Source organism: Falco cherrug, chromosome 14 (genome assembly GCF_023634085.1).
Source record: "Falco cherrug isolate bFalChe1 chromosome 14, bFalChe1.pri, whole genome shotgun sequence".
Taxonomy (NCBI): Eukaryota; Metazoa; Chordata; class Aves; order Falconiformes; family Falconidae; genus Falco; species Falco cherrug.
Window position 1 is genome coordinate 5,320,625 of NC_073710.1, and position 17,359 is coordinate 5,337,983.

The 17,359-nt window shown below is 36.7% G+C and overlaps 1 protein-coding gene across 1 annotated transcript in view; it reads right to left on the reverse strand.

Annotated features, from left to right (window-relative positions):
• FTO (FTO alpha-ketoglutarate dependent dioxygenase) overlaps positions 1-17,359 on the reverse strand; it is a 260,513-nt gene that overhangs the window by 210,509 nt on the left and 32,645 nt on the right. The window contains exon 2 of the mRNA XM_055726390.1: positions 3,099-3,176. Coding sequence (XP_055582365.1) covers positions 3,099-3,176 — 78 coding nt within the window. The remainder of the gene's footprint in view (positions 1-3,098; positions 3,177-17,359) is intronic.

A 17,359-nucleotide genomic window follows, 5' to 3' on the forward strand; every position in this document is an offset into this window, starting at 1 on the left:
TGCAAATTATATTTATAAAAGAAAGAGCACTAACAGTTCTACAGCAGTATCCCATCTTCATACATCTTTAAATAACTCTATATTGAACATATTCAGGTCAGATTCACCAATTATCAATTACATATGCTATTATAGTATCTTTAAAAAGTGACTATTACTACATGTTTTTAAACCATTTAATAGACTGAGTTTCTGACAGCAATCACACATGTGAAATATCAAAAAGAAGGGAGGGAAATAACAATACAACGTGAAACAAATAAATGTCTGAAAACATGCCCTAGAAAGGAAGCACACAGATTGTACAAAGGTAAGAACATTGTATTCCCCTCCTGAACTGCAGAGGTAATGTCTTCCACATTTTATTGCCAGCCAAGTCAGATGCGTGTTACTTTAGGGTTCTGTTTTAAGATTACATGCTTCAGAACTATTTTTTTCATTATGTTTTACACAGTATACTCAGGATTCTACCTTAAAAAAACACCTCACACTGATAGCTCAGAAGAAATCAGGAAGCGGAAACACATTTCCGACACGACACATCACATGAAAACATTTGGTCTTCTTTAAATCTCCAACCAGCCGTTGTGCTATGTCCTACATAAGGAAAGCATTAAGGGATCAGAACGCAGGGTGAATGCTGGGTTCACACTGGACACCTTGTTATTTTGGGGGGATGGGGAAGGGGGAGTAATCATGTACTCTGTGTTGTAACTGACAGCAAGTATTAAAGGTCAATTCATTGTTCACTCCAAAAGAAGTGGGTACGTTACTGGCAACCACAGGCCAAAAAAAAAAAAAAAAAAGTACATCTGATGCTTAATTCTTCATATGAGTGTTACACACATGATTTTAAATATATACGTGCTTTCACTTCTAATGGTGGTATTCAACACACAGAATCACCCTACAGGTTGATCCAAGAGATAAAATGAAGTTAGAAATCAGCAATAAGGACCCTTCAAAAGCAAACTGCCACTTACATCATGAAATGAGAGTCTGTATTTCAGATACTTGTCATTTGCCTTTGTTAACAGACTTTTCCTTGTTCATAACTTTAAACATTACATTATTGCAGCCTATGGTTTCTTAGTTATGTTCAAACTATACCTCTCCATACCTGACAGGATACCGTAGTTTTTTACTTGCATCCTACCCAACCTTTTCAACACATTCAAAGAATACTGCTTTCTAAGGGGTGGATCCTTAAAGGAGTAAGGCAGGTCTCTCCAGGAAAGAAAGACTCTAAAACTAAACTGTACGCGATATTTTATTTTGTTAATTTGTTGTCTTCAAGCTCTCACCCTTCTTTTCCTCCCCATCTGTAGTACATTGAAGCTGTAATATCTACAGCAGTGATTACAGTAACATTTCATAACCACCATGAGAATTTAAAAGGTGCCTGTGATGCTTATGAATATCACCTATACTTATAAAAAGATTTAGCATGCACACAAACACTACGCAAAACATATAATTCTATATGATGCAAAAAGAATGCATCTAAACTCGTAAGGCTTGAACAGGTCCGATTTCACTGCTTATCTTGTTCCCATTGTCTTCTATATTTATGGGTTAGAGATACTAAGCAAAAGAGGTACCACTTGGGCAACCATGGCTCCATCTTCTCTTTTCACGTCAGCGCCACAAGACTTGGATTTACAGAGGTGAGAAAAAGAAAAAGACGCCATGCATAGCAGCTCTTGGCAGCAACAGATATAAGAGAACAAACAGGAGCGGATGTAACAGGACTAGGAAGGAGAAAACAGTAGGCTGCCTGAGTCTCAAAAGGGGGAAGAGCTTCCTGAACATTAGTTTAAGAGTGAAAAGAATGTTTTGGTTTGTTTTTCTCTTTTGTAAAGAAAAAAAATAAAATAATTCTGTTTGGCTCTTCTACATTTTTCCAGCTCTTCTACACTCTTCCTTGCCCTTATCCACAGAAGTGCTTCTTATAGTTAACAGCAAGCTATGTGTTGTCATATTATCCTTAGAGCTGTTAAAGATGCCAGTCAAGACCTTACTTCCACTGTCTTCAGCACTGTAAGAATACAGAGAAAACCATGCTTTCCCTGAGCACCCTACAACCCAAATGAGTGAGAAAGGTGAGGGAAGTATACAAATCGCTCAATATCACCACTGTAATCCCACTGGCAAAACCAGTCTGACTTCATGCTTCTGAGTCGGTCTGGTACCTGACCCATAAATGCATCTTTCCTTTTCTATAGTGTGATGGGGACTAAATTTTCCTTGGCCTTGGAATCCTGCAAAAGAGAAATTCATCCTTACAAGGAAAGAATCAGACCTATTTCCAGGCTACCATATACACTTCGAGCCATATATCAATACATGAAAGGTGACATGCCTATAACGTAAGCACCCTTGCTGTAGCTGTTCAAAATACAAGATCCCCTCTTATGCTTTCCATCTTAACTGTGTTTCGATTTGATCTGATTGAACTTACAGTTCTTGCCATATGTTTTGGAGCTGACCTATAAAGATCCAAGATAGATAGATATTTTATTAATTTCAATATATTCTTCCATAGACTAATTTGGTTTACTATGTGGCTACTTTTTTCTATTTTTATTTGGTTTCATTTGAGGCACCCATTCCAGTTTTCACAGTTCATCTTGTAAGTAAAGTTTTAAGGCTCACTTACTGTTTGAAAGTAGAATTAAGCCAAAAATTTTCGAATTTCTACATTAATATCTTCCCTGTTTTGCCAAAGGTGAGCTATAAAGAATAGGCCTTCCTCACAGGTCAGAACAAAACCAAAAAAACCTTAAAAGAATGGTGACATGTACATTATTTGAACAAAGCATAGGAAACTGTGATTCAGTATTACACATGTTACCTGGTACTCAGGACTGATACTTAGGGCAAAATACTAAAAATAAACTAAGTTTAAAAAGTTTTCATTATTGAATATCCCAGTTCTAGAGGTCTTATTTTGCACCACCTGGAAGTACACTATCAGCCAGCAGGATACTTCTGTCATACCAGATTTCACAGTGTCTCTTTGCAGAAAGATTTATTTGTTGTTCAGTGCAAACAACCATTTTAATTTAAAACAAGTACAGCTAAAAGAAATACATTACCAACTGATGGAAATCATCATCGGCTGGTGTCTTATATGGAAGTGTATTCTCTCCAAGTTCTTCAAGGAGCTTTTTTTTCTGTTTTGGAGAAGCAAAATTGAAACAGAAAATCAGACTAAAAGCCAAGTAGAAAAGCAGTTGTATTGAAGAGATACAAACATATGCAATTATTTCTCTCACTATCTTCAATTCTGGAAAATTAAACATGGAAAAAAAGATGCAAAAAAAAAAATCAGTGGAGTTTTTCCACTTACAAAGCAGTAATTCAGGTTAAGTAGTTTCAGAGCACCTAAGTGTTTCTCCTCCTAAATTCTTTTTTAAATAATCAGTTGTTATTACACTGATGAAAATCTACCTTCGTCTAATGGTCTTCAGAACTATGCCTACTTTATACCTAGATAATAATTGCAATTTTTTTCATTTTATTTTCTACTTCAATTTGTGGATCCAATGGGTACAAAGCTCATACTCCATTAAATGGCTCAATAATATTCACAATGAGCCTTAATACTGAGCATAGTATAAAAAGTCCTGAAATGGTGTATTAAGGAAACATCATCCACTGCACACCAAAGCCACTACAACCTGACAACATTTAAAATGCCATCCTCAAGACCTGCCATCCCAGCAGACAGCCAGAAACCTTGTTGGGTGTCGGGAGTGCACTTCGAACCAGCTGACTGTGAAGAGCCAGTTTTCTCTGTCCCCCTTGTTCTCTTAACTCCCTTTTTCCTTCTGTTTTAGACTGAGAGTACCTCCACCAATGTTTAGTCAACATGACCACTAAGAAATTGTTAAGATTAAAGCCTGATTTTCTCCAAACTGCACTTTCCAGATTTTTATTAATAAGCATACAGTTTTTGTATGCATTATACAATTAAATGTGCAGCTAAAGATTTGGAAAGCGCAAGAGACTCAAAACATGCCACCAGAATTTTGGAATCAAACAATCCCAACCCATGACAAGTCCATCCACATTTATCCATCCACAGTCTAACTCAACCCTAAGTCAACATGATGTAAGTACAGAATAACAATGTAAAAATCATCACAGTGGAAGCACTGGCCTAGAAAATTAATACACTGTTGCCTTTATTTCTTCTTTCTTTTAGGTTGCAAGGATGGTTTCTTTACAAACTTTGATCGTTAACAAATATTTACTAATAAAAATGCAACTCAAAGATTATAAAACTACATCTGCCATAATGCTTAAATATTTCAGATAACAGGATTCAAATTCTCATTTTTATTGCAATATTTTCAACTAAATAAACACTGTCACAAGAAATAATTGAAGTTTCAGCTCACTCCATACTTTTATGTTGCAAGAACAAGACCAGATGGAAATGAAATACATTTTTTAAAAGAATGGTAAGGGCGTAGTACAAAGGAAAACAGAGTAAGTTAAAACCAGGTATCACTAACACTTTCATAAACCCAAGTTCTACGGGAACAACTTCCTATTTCATCACCCAGATGTCACTGCAAATTGATTATTCTAAAGACAACATAATTCACTGTTAAAAAAGCACTTTTTTTTTTTCCCCACTTGCAAATTCCCCTTTTCATAATGTTTTGGGTTGCATACACAGGTCAAAACAGATCTTCCCTACTCTGGCAATCCTACTTAAAAAAAAGACGACATGACATGTAGTAACTAACTCCTGGCTTACAGCAAACACATAAACAAGGAATGTTGAATTATGAAAAGTGTTACTGTGTATTTTTTTCTGTGACAGTGAATTTCCTTTATTCAGATTTAAGCATCAAGGAAGATGACAGAGGCTTAAAATCACAAGGAAGTGTAGAAGATGTGAAGGTTTATAGCAAACAGATCGGTCAAATTAAAATACGAGCAGGAAGCTCTCACTCATCTCCGCACTCACGATCTAATGATCGCCAACTCTTAACTAGACTGAGAAGAGCAGCACTGAAAACGATGACCCAGCAATGTAATTTCTCTTGGTCCCTAGTTTTCTTTGGGGACAGGTTGTTGGTATGTTGACATGAAGTCACTGGTGAAACAGCACATAATATGGCTTCAGATTAAGTTGGCAGAAAATGACATGCTAATTTGCTGCATATTCTAAAACAATAACACTTCTCTATTACAAAAAGCTTGCTACAATTCTATTAGATGAAATCACTGACAACATTAGATTGGCTTTGTTGTCTATAAGATAAACCATATTTAACTGCAGAAAAAAGATATATATTTCAACATGGACTCATATCTGTGGGGGAAAAAAAAAAAGAGGTGGGAAGAAGAGAGATTCTAACAATTTCTTTGTCAAGTAACAGCCTCTTGGCAAAAAGCACACAGCATTAAAATGCGCTCTTGTGTATAGGTAATAGTAGTTCACATTTGATTGTCAGATCTGGCTAAGTGCCGCTCTTCAGCTTGATGTACAGACTAATACACACAGCTGGGTGGTATAACACATTGCTCATCTCTTATGCAAGAAGCTGTCACACAGATGTCAAAAACATCAAGCTACTCACAAATACCTCCACAAAGTAAAAAAAAAAAAAAAAAAAGAAGATCTGGCTATACCAACTGGCTGATGTGTAAGTCTAAGCACTGATACGTAAGCACTGCTCATAGACTCTTCCAACACCTAAACCCCTAAATAAAACATTTTAAAAAATTGCTTTTACTTGAAGGTATCAGGCATCTTAAAAAGCATTCTTCTACATCTGATTTTTAAATTTTAAAAATTATGAAAAGCATAACAGTTTATTCAGGTACCAGTATTACGTTTCTTACACTTTAAAAACTAATGTGGTTTTTATGTATATATTAGCGATGCTAATACTTGAAAGACAATCTTACATGCGCCATCCTTATAATGCCATCACGCACTGTGCACTGGTCAAGAAACCTTGATAAGTGTTGTACCAGGGCCTAGGAGAAAGTATCTGCAAATACCTTATTTTGTAGGCTGCTGTAAGTGTTAATGGATCGATTATATCTGAGACTGATAACTGGAATGAAGACCTAATGCATCAATGCTCAGTTTTAGAGTGTGTGATGAACTTCCTGCAGACATTAACAATCTCTGCTCATTTATTAGTAATAGCAGGGTTTATTAATGAGATTGTTGGTTGTAAAATTCAGCAAGTGGAATAGTCATAATTGGAATCTCTCAATCACTATACACAGTATTTTTATTTTTTCTAAGTTTCTTTGTGGCAATAGCAGTACTGCATTGTATGTTACACAGCAGAAGTAACAGAAACACAGCTAATGCACGTCAAAGTCACAAGACAAAATGTAGTTATGTTACAGACACATGGTCTGTTATTTTCAAATTAAGTGGTATAAGGGAAAGATGGACTTAATGGCATTTTCTGACAGTGTGAAAATTTTTGCAGTTGACATATTTCCCTGCAGGGTGTCAATAACATTCTCAAAAGGTTTTATTTCTCTCTTAATTGTAAGACAAAAGTTCAATATCTAGGCTATAAGGGCTTGTGAAGGCCTTAGACTTTCCAACATAGAATTCCCACTTAGTTTCATCATCAAACAAGTCAGAAGACAATAGCCATTTTCCAATTCACAGGTTGTTGTCTTGGCTGAAACAACATATTATAAAAAACTAATTTTACCGAAGCCACATTGAAATATTACTGAAAGTAGTTCTGACAACAAATCTAAGGCTGCACCATCACAACAATTTAACATGTAAAACCAGTGAAAACATTAAGAAGCAAGTTTGCTTTCCCTCCCCAGTACTTAGCATAAAACACACTGAAGAGTTTATTGAAGAAATTGCATTTGTTAACACAAGGGAGACTTAACTCAATAAAAGTTGTATTCACCTCTAAAAAGATAACCCTGTTTGCTGCCCTGCATTCCTCCTGAAACAGGGAAAATGTCAGCTTCACTACACCAAGTAATCTCTCTGGACCTGGAGCAGCATCCCATACAGGTGTAAAAAGCCAGTCACACAAGCCCAAGACATGGAGGGATAAAACAGTGCCTATGAAACATTTAAGGATGTTAGGTTTTAGTTATACAAGAACTCACTCTGACGAGCAGTTAAAAATCTATACTTTATTCAAACTAGTAGACTGCCAAAACCCATGACTGTTACTGTTCCGGAAAAGTCTATCTGATTATTGCCTAATTTTATTTTTTTTTTCAGGAAAGACAGCAATCTGAAGCTTCTAAAAGGCATGTTCCTGACATCTGAGGGGATGCAAGCAACCTTTTTTTCCCAGCCATTGATTCCTTACTTCCACCTTACAATCAGCATTACACAGAAATGCTATAAAAAAAGACACATGAAAGACAACAATTCAAGCAAAAACTGAATATCCCACCATTGCATTTAACCTCCTATTTTAACAAGTCTTGGATATTTCTTAGTTACAAATATTTCATATACACACCACACTAGGGAATAATCATTTTTAATGGGTGAGAACCGGCTGGACTCTTTGGGCAAGCAGGTGCTTGCCCAATGCAGAGAAAACAGCACAACCAGCAAAACAATTTGACGTACTCATATACACTCTTCCCCGCAAAATAATTGAATTTTCTGATTCACTACCTGCCTCACCTTACAGCGACCTAAAGTCCCACCTAACATTGCCTTGTTTTCATTGGGTCAGTGATTTTTTTTTTATTTAATTTTTTTTAATAAAGATTGAAAATGCTCCTCATTTTTACTCCCCTCCAGCCCAGCAATCTTACAGCAAAGAAAGGTAGCAGAAAGCTGAACATTTTACCTATCTCATGTTTAGATCTTGACAAATAATCTTCCTGAGGCTAAAGGAGGGAACAATATATATTACGAGGGGTGAGAGTCCAAAAGGAAGGCCTAGTAGCTTTGAAACATCGTCGCCACTCGCAGCCTACAAAAGCCCTTCTGCCTTAACTCCTTACATTAGAAGTCCTTTGAACACTGGCCAATTCTTTTGCCCTAAAAGCTTTGCTAACCACCCGTTGCAGTTTTCACACTTTTGAGAACGCTGACTTGTGACCAGAACTAATAAAACACTGAAGTTTTTGTTTGCAATGCAATCCAAGGTGTTTGCAGAAATTTCTGGGGCAGCTCCTAACAAACAAAAAAGTATCTATTCAAAACAGAAGAAAGTATCATCTCCATCTCCAATACTGTTTTTCCCAATAGTCTTTTGTTTTCCAAAAGCTTAACTGGTTTAGCAAGGCACTCTGGGAATGCATACTGTCATGAAGGAAACATCTGAATCACAAGTTCAGATGCAAATCTTTGGTTTTCCAAAAATCCCTCCTTTCTGTTAGCTTCTTCCCCACATAAGAATGTACATTAGGGCCTGTGTTTCCCTTTCATCCTTTTTTTTTTTTTAATCAACTATAATAAAACATGGATTTATTTCAAGTCATGCATGAAGAAAAGGGCTAGTGCTATGAAGTGAGAGCTCAATGGCTTTGTAGAGGAGGAAGATCAAATACTTTATACAGTAAAAATTTTGTGACACGATACTAAGAGCCCATCTACAAAAAAGCCATGACTTTACAGGAACTTCCACAATCTTACCTCCTAATATTCTTTCTCAGATTTTTAAATTTATTTTTTTAAAAAATGACACATTAACTTTTGGATAGTTTCTTAAGGAAGGAATGTGATTTTTAAAGTTGACATTTGTTTAAACTACAAGGCTTTCCAAGTGTTAGCTATTAAAACTTCATAGCAACCAAGATCATTCAACTGGCTCACTAAAACCAGTTATGTCAGAAATGAACCTAGAGTAATAAAAAATACATTCTAAATGCACTATTACAGCTTTCATTTCTCCATTATCACATATATTAGATTTCAGATATTTTTTTTCTTCAAATTATTTCTGTAAACTCCGATCATTAAAAGATCTTAAGGGACCGGTCAATTTTACAGCACCATTTACTCACATGAGAAAGTTGTATTTCCAGGTTACCCTTCATTACATTCAGGTCTTACCAAAAGCCTTGTCTGTGCTACAATCTTTCTGTAATCCAGCCTTGTCAAAAATACTGGCAGGCATATGACCACACTGAACCATACTTTGTATACTACAGCTCCCCCCACCCTAATACCATATGCCAAAACCATTTTCATTTTAAGGACAGAAACTTGCATTATTCTTCTTCTATATAAATTACCTATGACTCTCTAATACTATTTAATAGCCTATAAATGCATTTCCTAACTATACTATGATAAAATATGCTGGTTATTGTGCGTCTTGCTCTCCCACTGAACAAACCAGTGCAGTTACAGAAGTAGCAAGATGCAGTTCAAGTGATCCGATCATGAAAAAAATTACATAATGAACAATCTACTGTGATGCAAAGACCTAAGGCCTAACATCAGTATTTCTGACCGAGCAGCTGTCTAAAAGACTGTTTGATATACCGTCCTGCAAAGGTACTGTTTGGCTTTGCTAACTAATTTCAGTCTCTTTTACCCTTTCTCATAAATCAACAGGCCCAGATTTTGGTTCACACACACACACAGATCAGTCACGCGTATGCACAACATACTTGACCGATGTAACTGAACTAAGAGTTAATTTATGCATTGAAGCAGCTTTGCAATGTGTGAAAAATGTCTTTGCTACCAGTACTCCCTCTCTCCCCACCCTGACGTGTTAACAGCCCCTTAATTGTTGTTTCAACCTACAGGAACTGTTAATGCAACAGAACTGGCAATTTTCTTACCCAGTTTAGTGTGCATTTGTCACACATGGATTAGCACTTTAAGTAACCGTAATAAAAATTTGAGAAGATAAATAGTTCAAACAGCCACTTTTTGATGGCAAAACACCCCTAAGCCTCCCCAGCATAACTGTCAATAAACTTCTACTACCACTGCAAGCATCTTGACAACAATGTCCATTTCTTGTTCCTTCTATCATTTGTGCATCCTCTTCCAGCGGGTACCAGTTGGTAAATGGATCGCCTGTATTAGGTGACAGTATTCAAACTTCATTCAAAAATAAAACCTGGAGATCTGATTGAAACTTGGTCTTCCAGTTTTCATCTTATACATACGGACACAAGAGCATACACGCACCTAAGAGAATGCTTAACACAGTGGATACTTTCAGATAAACATGTTTTGACTCACAAGGAATAGATAAGGACACCAGGCCATTCCTGCATGTCATTCTTTGCATAGTTTCACTGAGAAATGGCCAATCGTTGCTGAGAAACTAGATTTCTTCATCAAGCAGTTCTTACCCAGTTCACCTCCTAAAAATTAGCAGACAGAAACTTTAGTGACTGTTGCCAATAACTGATGCTGCATGATATAGAAAAAATACCTCTAAATACCCAGTCCCAAGATACCAAGAGTGTTTGACCAGTTGCAAAACACTAAGCACCAATCCTTTAACAGGGAAAACACTCAATAAAGACTGAAAACAGATGAAATAAAACCACAGATTATAACAAGGGTTGATGTTGAAAGGATACATTTGGCATTTCTGTCTGTAGACCTCTCACGTTCTAATGGCACTAAGGAGTTATCGATGTTGCCTAGCTTCTAGTGAAGGCTATTGCCAGTATGTAGGGCCCTAGAGCTGTGCACCCTTAGGAGCTGATGCTATGCTTGTGAATGGGAAATGCACCGATGTGGTGCTGTTTCTCCTGGAACAACCCAAGAAAACAGAAAGAAGCGTTAGGAATCACTGCAACATTTTGGGAAGCATTGCATATGTGCAATGTGGAACTGTATAGCCTTCACTAGGGTATAATATCCAAGGAGTGTAGCAAAATAAGAGCAAACATACTGACCAGCAACCAGAGAATGAGCCACCCGAGGACCTCCAGAATGAAAACCAAGGGCTGGCACTGCTTGAGATGCAGATTCAAAACCTTTGCGACAGGCTTGTAACTTTTGTAGATGCAGACAGACAACTTGCAAACACACACACAAGCAGGTCACATTAATAGTTTTTCAGAACCGCTAGCAAGATCAAAGATGCAATTAATTTTACTTGCAGCTTTTCATCATTTCCAGAAAATAATGAGCCTTGCAGAATTCCTGGTCTGGACATATATTTTGATAAGTAATGGTAGAAGTATCCAATGTGTAATAAGGATACTTTAAAAACTGGGGGGGGGGGGGGGTGTGTGTGTGTAGAGAATTTTAAGTGTTAAAGCATCACCCAGAAGAAACAGCAGTCAAAAAGTAAAGTAAAAAGAAAATGGATACTTGAAAAAAAAAAAAAATTTCCTTAAATATTTCAGTTTAGCATCAAGCATGGTTTCCAAAGTCCCCTTGATAACACTGCTGAAGATGGCGTTAATGTAGAAAGAGCAGGTGCTAAGTGCAAATGCATGTGCCATGCAATCGGCTACACAGAAGATCAATAAGGAGCTAGAGCATTAAATTTCACATACTGTAACTGTCATGCCCATTACATAGCATTTGAACATCTTCGTAGGCCATTACAAAATTGTTGACTCTTGATATTTTTTATTGAACTAAATCATTTCCTAGAGATTTTATTAGCACAATAAGTACTATAAAAGTATAAAAGCACTTACAAAAAAACTTGGCAAAATTTGAAGACCTTTACAGCCTTCCAAGGCATCATATCTGATTATTTAGCTGTATTCTTCACTGTGGAATAAAAAGACAGGAAGGTGGTTGAAAGACTTAAAGATAAAAGGAAATGCATTCCAGGAACACTTCTGTGTTAGTCACATAACAGATACAGAGCCGATGTATTTTAAAGGAGGTATTTACAAGATAATTCTTGAGAATATATGCCACAATTAACAAAACCACTGCAGACAGAACACACAGAAGGAAGGGGTATGCTAGGTCCCCCGGGGTTCAGCTGCAGAAGCAGCACCATGCTTCCTGCCTCTGCTCTTCAATCTCTGTGATTTGTCCTTTTCAAGGACATGATAAACACAGATTTTCCTTAAAACATTTCTCACACTAGAGGAGCCTTTGAGCAGAAGCTTTGTGCAACTCCCCCTCCTCTCCCCAAAACAATTTAAAGGCAACCATCACTGATTTGTTATCATAGTTACAACAAACTGGGTGTCATACAAATAGTCAATCTCCAAAACAGCACAACCATCAAGGTGTTATTTTTGAAGCTACACAGGAGTACAAGTGTTAATACAGTTGCACCATTTTCTACAATTATTTTCAAGGACACAGAAGTTACAAATCATATTATGCACAAGACAGGAAATTGAAACTTATGTATCAATATTTGTACAAGACTATTCAGTGGCCAAAAGTGCCATTTGTAACATTTTGTACATTTATAAGAGTAATCTGTGCAATAAAAGCATGGCCATTGTTTAGTACTTATAATAATTTCCTAATTTTGCATAAACTATGCCACTGAACAAATAATAACAACACTCACTCAGAAAACCTATAAACTGTAGTTGTTGCCTCAACTTCATAGTAAGACAACTATTAACGAAACATTGTTGAATTTTGACATCTAAGTTCAAGAAGGATATTGCTATATGTGGTTTCCTGAAAGAAGAGGGTGTGGGGTTTTTTGTAACAAAAAGTAAAGAAAAAAATCATTGTGAACAATGCAAATGCAGTGAAGAATTCAAACTTAGTTTGTTTTGTTTAGCTGGAAGGCTTTGTTTCGTTCACAGCCTCTGGAATAGGCCACATGGGGAACAGAAAGCTGACATTTAACATTTAAGTTGGCAGACAACGATTAGCAAAAGTCAGGGTCTGAAGAAGGTTAGGCAAGTTCAGACCAGAAACAGGGAGCACAATTTAAAAGAAAGGATAATTAACCATCGGAGGAGATCACCACTTTATGAGATGAACTCTCCCTTGTGGGAATTCTTTTTTATAGCAAGTTTGGATGTTTTTGCTAAATGATACATTTTGGTTCAGTGGTTCCCAAACTGTTTAGACCAGCAGACTACAATGAATCATCCATATTTCCTCATGAAGTACTGCACATACAGCCTAACCAAATCAACTGGCGACAGCAGAGCCACACAGACTCAAAGTGTGATGCATCTTATTCCTCACTTTGGTTGTGATTCATCACTTCACCAGTCACCCACTGAATCCAGACACCCTGGTCTACTTCTATAAGAATATATTTTACTGAAGTCCTAAAGCTGGTGTTAGAAATTCTCTTCTGCCTCACAACTCACACAAACTGAGACAAGAGTTTGTCAAGATCTGTATTTCATGGTACTTGGAACATTTACAGTAACATCATAAGGTTTAAGAACTACAGCTAAAGTATGGACTACTCAATTTTCTTTCACTCTTAAACTGACTTAGCATAATTTAAAGAATAAGCTTAGGGTAAAATACAAGAGAGCACCGATTTGCTATGAAAGTACATCTGTTAAGTCATTTCCTTTGTGCCAAACCCAGGCAAATTTCGTAATGCAAATCAACATTTTGCTTAAGAATACATTTGTCGACCAAACTTAAGGCCTGTTACTTTTTCAAATAATGCTGTTTTAATAAAGCAACCATAACTCTTGCAAATATTTGCAAGTTAATCTCCAGTTTTCATTTTAATTACTTGCATATACACACCTTATTTCTTGTTAACTTTTTCCTTCAGTTGCAGTGATGGCGTGTATAATTCTGCAGAGCAGCACTACTCCACTAAAACGGGCACGCACAAAAATTATTTCTTAACTCTTCTGTGTACATCTGTCCAGGGAAACTTTTGTCTGTCCTTTCTCCCCACACACTTATATTCCTAACTGATCTACGAATCCAGATAGTCCTGCTACTATAAATGTCTGCACTTTGTATTTGTGAAATAGTACAGTAGTGACAAGACTTTTAAAAAATCATCTCTTACCTCTCCATGCTATTCTCGAATACAGGCTGGTTTTCTGAAGGTGAAAAAAAAAGAGGCTGGCAGAGAGAACCATTCCAGATTTCAACACAACTCTCCTTTGTCCTACCTGCCCCCTTCTGCTGAAAAAAAAAAAGCAAAAAACCCTCAACCAAACAAACCTAGACTTATACTACTGCATATTCCTATTACCAAATTTAATAAACAATTCCTACAAAGAGTACTAATTCATTCTAGAACAGTTTGGATTCCTCGTCTAAACAGAGGAAGAGAGACTGCCATACTGATCAGTAACAGATACTAAAGCTGTACAAGGCTGATAGGAAAATACAGACACGTTATATCAACTGTGTGGTAACATTCAAAACTGAATCCATGAAATGACCCAATAAAGAAAAAGCATCAAATAGTCTCTTGACTATTTAAGTAAATATTTGCATATGTTAAATAAGAACATCATCAAAAAGCCCACAGGGAAATTAGCACAGGGGAAGGAACAGGGATGGTGAAGAGAGGTAAAACCCCTTTATTAAAAAGAGATATGCACACCCAGAAAAATCCTAATGTGGACGTACAACTTGACAAAGAGAAGGACTGGTCTGAACTATGGTAAATTTAAATGCACACAGGAAAGTCCCTGTCCAAATGAAAATACTGTGGTCACCTTAAAATTCTAACCTCTGGCTTCCTCAGCGGGTATGTCAAAATCAAGAATAAATAAATTTCCTTCAGAATGTCTACAACAACTGGAGTCACCCATTTTATCATTCGATAAGGTGGTTTTCTATGTTGGGGTACTCTCAACCTGACATTCAAAAATCTAGGCCACCTTTTTTGACACGTAGTATGCATGTCTGTGGTAAAAGCATCTGAGTGACAGCAGCTCAGATGCATTAATAAGGGAGGCTGAGGGCAAGGAACTGACATTAAGAGAAAGCTGCCAGAGCCACCTTTGTTCTCATTTGCTGGCTTAACATGCTGTATTACTTCCCCTTCTACCATGGAGTCTTCAGTGGTAACTAGAATTCAAGAAGGGTTGGGTGAAAAAAGAATGAACAATGTCAGCTTAAAAAAAAAAAAAGGAAGGGAGGATTTTAAAATTAACTACTATCAGACAACTGCAGGAGCTTATGACCAGCGTTTAGCACTACGTATGCTGCAATTCCCACTAAACTAGAAGTGACAAAGGTTTGATGGTCTCCATGGAGAGCTGGGCTTCCATATGACAAATGCCTCAAATCACTGTTATTTGCATTAATTCATTATATAGGACTTAATTAGATTTTTACTTAGGAGCTTAACTAAAAAATAAACCAAACCCAAACCCCTTTTACCCAATACTTTTGGGAACCCTTAACTCCATCTGTCCTTGTCACTGCATTTGGAAAGAACCACAACAGGGATCCCTACCACAGCATTTACTCAAGGACCTTTTCTTTTCCTTTCCACCAGAAAAACTTTTAACATACTTACTCATTTCCAGCCAGTAAAGCGCAAAAAAATAGCAAGAGGTGTTTAACGAGCTTCCCACCTGTATTGTCATAGTAAGCAGAGTAACTGTTTAAACATTGTGACAGCAGAAAGATCACCTTTAGCATGCATATGAGTATGCAGCAAACTTCGTAAAGCATTACAACAGGCTTCTAAAGCATGTTGTTAAAAGACAGTGTACTCTAATTTTTATAGCTCCTTGTTCAATTTCTTTTGTTCTTTACCTTGACAAGTTAACTGTTCTGTGCTTGCAAGTTTTCAATAGTCTGTTACAAAAAGACTTAAATTTGTTTGCATTACACACCACAGGGATTAAAAAGGAGTTAATATATATCTATTCAAAACTATTGTGCAGAAAATAGCTGTGTTGTACAGGGCTTAGGCTGTGACCCGCTTAACTTTATTCACAGAATGCACAATCCATCACGTACAAAAACACAGAGGAAAATGTGAGGTGTTAGTAAGTACCGCTGTTAGTGAGAAATTCTGCTAATTATTACACCAAATAAGCATAGTCAACAGGCTAGAGCTGTGAGAGGGCGTGTTTCAGGGCATTAAATGGCTGCCTTGGATGGAGATGAATATATTACACTATGCCCTTTAACAATAAAACAAATTCCCTGACACTTACAAATCCAGGCGGCTCTGGTAGCGCAGATGAAGAGCTCAGGACTGTACTGGGCATACAACGAGGTTTCAGTGCCACCTAGTGACGTGCACTTTAACTTTATTGTCTCTTAAGATTTACAGTATATGAAAAGTTCAAAAGCTAATTCAGCTCAAGTGCAGAGTCCACACAGTACGGACAAGAAACCTCACTCTTTGCCAAGAGAAGACAAAGAGAGGTCATGACGAGACAAACTCCTCCCCTTTATAACTAAAACATACGCTTCCTTAAATAGCTGATAAAGTGCTACATATGTTTTTATTACAGCCTGCTCTTACAGTAAAAAAAAAAAAAAAAAAAAAAAGAAAAGAAAAGAAAAGAAAAAGAAAACAAACAGAAGAAAGCCTTGCAGGAAAGGACAAACCCTGATATATTTTAAAGCCTATACTATGCACAAGGTAGCTCAGATATTGATTTTAGGAAAATATTCCATCAACTTAATCATTTTCAAAATATTTTTTCCCCATTTGAATGGGCTTTTTTTATTATTTTTATCTGGAGTGCTTCGGCAGCTTGAGGAAGTGTTTCGGAAACCGTAAACTTTGTACATTCGTTCCTTGTTTGCATTTTGATACTTTATATACTTCTGCCACCATATTTATTATCACTGCAATGGGGATTACAGCCATTTCACACCTCCCTTACCCTGCTGCTGTGCTCCAGCTGATGTTTACATTGAATATTTATGTTGAATGTTTACGTTGATACAAACTAAACTCTGCAGTGCAACCTAGCCCAAGAAAAGCTGTGAAGAAGCTGAAATATTTTGTGCTGAATATAAATTGGTGTGTATTAAATGCCAGCACAATTGTCCACTGATGCAAAAAAAAAAAAAAAATTATAAATTTACACGCTTAGGTCAAGTTAAAAGCATAGATTGCAAAAAAGATGCTAACATATACCCTGATATTACTCTGCATTTTTATTTCGCAAGATTTTTTACAGGAAAAGGCAAGCAGAAATCTTTGTGTTCGCTAGCCATTTTAGCACATAGACACCATTTATTTATGGACATATAGATGAATAAAATAAAAATTCTCCATCTGACCCCCACATCTATCATCATGACATGGATAGCAACATAGTACTGACTTCAGTAGAAAACCACCCTCAACAAAGCTGCTTCCTATTACTGGCATTAAATTGCCACTTCAAGCGCCTCATGACTCTGAATTTCATATTCTTAGCTTTATTAAGCTCAACGAAACTAATATATTCTAGGGTACATTTTTGAACTGCATACTATGGAACAAGGAAACAAAATCTGAAAAAAAATCTAAAATCCCCACAAGGCAGACTTACTATTACA